This window comes from Pteropus vampyrus, unplaced genomic scaffold, assembly GCF_000151845.1.
Source record: "Pteropus vampyrus isolate Shadow unplaced genomic scaffold, Pvam_2.0 Scaffold12, whole genome shotgun sequence".
NCBI lineage: Eukaryota > Metazoa > Chordata > Mammalia > Chiroptera > Pteropodidae > Pteropus > Pteropus vampyrus.
Window position 1 is genome coordinate 2,366,684 of NW_011888793.1, and position 2,274 is coordinate 2,368,957.

Genomic DNA, 2,274 nt, shown 5'->3' on the forward strand with positions numbered 1-2,274 from the left:
CTAGGCAGGTATGAAAGATCAAAGGAAGCTTATTTTAGGATGGGATACACTTGAGCTCATTATGTTGACAACAAAGATGATGATAATACTAAATAAAAAATCCGGGGCGGGGGGTGGGGGGGAGGTAGAATATAAATCAAGTTCAAGAAAAGATAAAAGGACAAGACAGATCCTGGACATAGTGTGGCCTCAGGCAGAGCAGCACAACGCAGCCTCTGGAACTAGGGGATGTGGATGTGTACTCGTGTCCATTGGGAGAACAGGGAATTAAGGTATACCCCACACAATGGTCTTGTTTACATAGAGTCAGAGACCAGGTCATGTGCTGAGAGCAAGGGTAAAAGCTGGCAGAAGGCAGGAGAGGAGTGAGGGGTTTGAGGATTGGTGAGAGTGAGATAATCAACACAATGAATCTTGTGTTAGGTCCAAAGGGGGCTGACAAGTAGAAACAAAAGAATCAGACATTCAGAGTCTGCAAGGACTCTGTGTAACAGATGAGGGAAAGTGAGAGCATGAATAAGATGGCAAGACAGGGAATTGTGGGCCCACGTGGATATGGGAATCCAGACGTCTGCCGGTGAGCACTGTCAGGTGTTCTCAGGAATGAGAATGTGTTCCTGGGGTGGGTAGCTGGACCGGAAGCCCCTGTCACTAGGGCAAGGCCTCAAGTAGGAAAAGCACAGGAGCACGTAAGCCCACAATTCAAATGCACAGATTTCACTTAATCCTCTCATCAGGGGTGCTGCTGAGGTTTTTCATCTTGGAGCACAGTCCATCCTCCTCGCAAAAAGTTAGAAAATTTTGGCAACAATGGTAGCTATGGTGGTGTTTATAAGCTCATCGATAATCAGAAGAGCTTTGATATCCTGACCCGGTGTTCTCTCTTCCTAGCATGGTGCCTGAGAAACGAGGGTGTGAGTTCTGTGCTCCTGGGATCATCCACTCCTGAACAACTCATTGAGAACCTCGGTGCCATTCAGGCAAGTACCAGGGCCCTAGTGTATCCCATCCTAAAACTCCAGGGAAATTCAGTCTTTGAAGATGTCCCTGGGCAGTGTCCTTCCTCATGGCGCAGCTTCCCAGTTGCATGAAAGCCTCTAATGTAGAGTACGAGCTACCTGCTCCAAGATGAAGGATGGAGGGGAAGAAGGGACAAAGGCACAAGAGGCAGCAGATCTGTTATAGCGCGTGGATCCAGGGGTGTCCTCTTATTAACAGGCTATGTTCTCAAAGCTCATTTCTCAGGACAGTTTGTTTCTGTGGGACGTCATTCTACAACCCAAGCAATGTTCCACCTTGTTACACCTGGTGGCTGGGTTCCCAGGCCTGACCATAAAAGCCTGTTTAATAACCTGCTTGAAATATAATAGCCATAGGACAATATATGTACCTCACATATTCATTTGTTCTTTCCACAAATATTTACTGCTAACCTACAGCGTGCCACACCCTGTGGAGCATTTTAAGAGGAGGAGGAACATGCTGTTGTTTGAATTTTTAAGATTGCTCTGGCTGCTGTGTGGGAAGTAGAATGAAGAAAGGCAAGGGGAGTTGTCCAGGTGACAGGTGATGGTGGCTTGGACTAGGTGGGACAATAACCATGGAGGTGAAGTGGATGTATTCTGCAGGTTTTGGAACTAGAGGTGGGATTTGCTGACAGCTTGGTGAGAAGAGGGAGGAACTGAGGACTCCTATCGTGTTAATACGGAGTGTGCACTGCCATCTTAGGGGCAGTCAATATGCCTGGGATGGTCGAGGTGCTATTCCTGGGCTGTAGAAGTACTCCGGGTAGCTGAGAGTGTATTTCAGAGGAAAACTGAGTCAGTCATCTTCCCAAAGCATCTCCTCCCCAGCAAGACTCTGGCTGGTAGCAAAACGAGGCCTCCATGTCAAAGGGTTAGAGAAAGCAGAGAAGCCGCCACTGTGGGCGCTTACCATCCATTCCTCCTTCCTACTCCCACCTCCCGCAAGCCCAGCACCTAAGAATCTACCCTAGGAAGCTATGACTGGGCCCCTCAATGCAGGAAAGTAAGCTGGAAGGCTGGGGGTTCCCGGCAGTGCTGCGATTGGGTAAGGATAGAAAGCTGCAGTGACAGCAGTTGAAAGGAGACATTTCTAGTGGGCACAGCAAGGCAGCTGCTCCAAGGGATGAAATGTGCCTAATGTGTGCATAAACTGGAGGGGCAAATATAAACCAGAACCTCAGTAGTTTGGGGGAGACTGGAGAGGAGAAACCACAGCTGCAGGCAGCCCGCCATCCTCCCCACTTCCATG

The 2,274-nt window shown here is 48.8% G+C and overlaps 1 protein-coding gene across 1 annotated transcript in view; it reads left to right on the forward strand.

The window, feature by feature from the left end:
• Positions 1-2,274, forward strand: part of KCNAB1 (potassium voltage-gated channel subfamily A member regulatory beta subunit 1) — a 355,662-nt gene that overhangs the window by 337,914 nt on the left and 15,474 nt on the right. Inside the window, exon 12 of the mRNA XM_023524026.1 lies at positions 751-980. Coding sequence (XP_023379794.1) covers positions 751-980 — 230 coding nt within the window. The remainder of the gene's footprint in view (positions 1-750; positions 981-2,274) is intronic.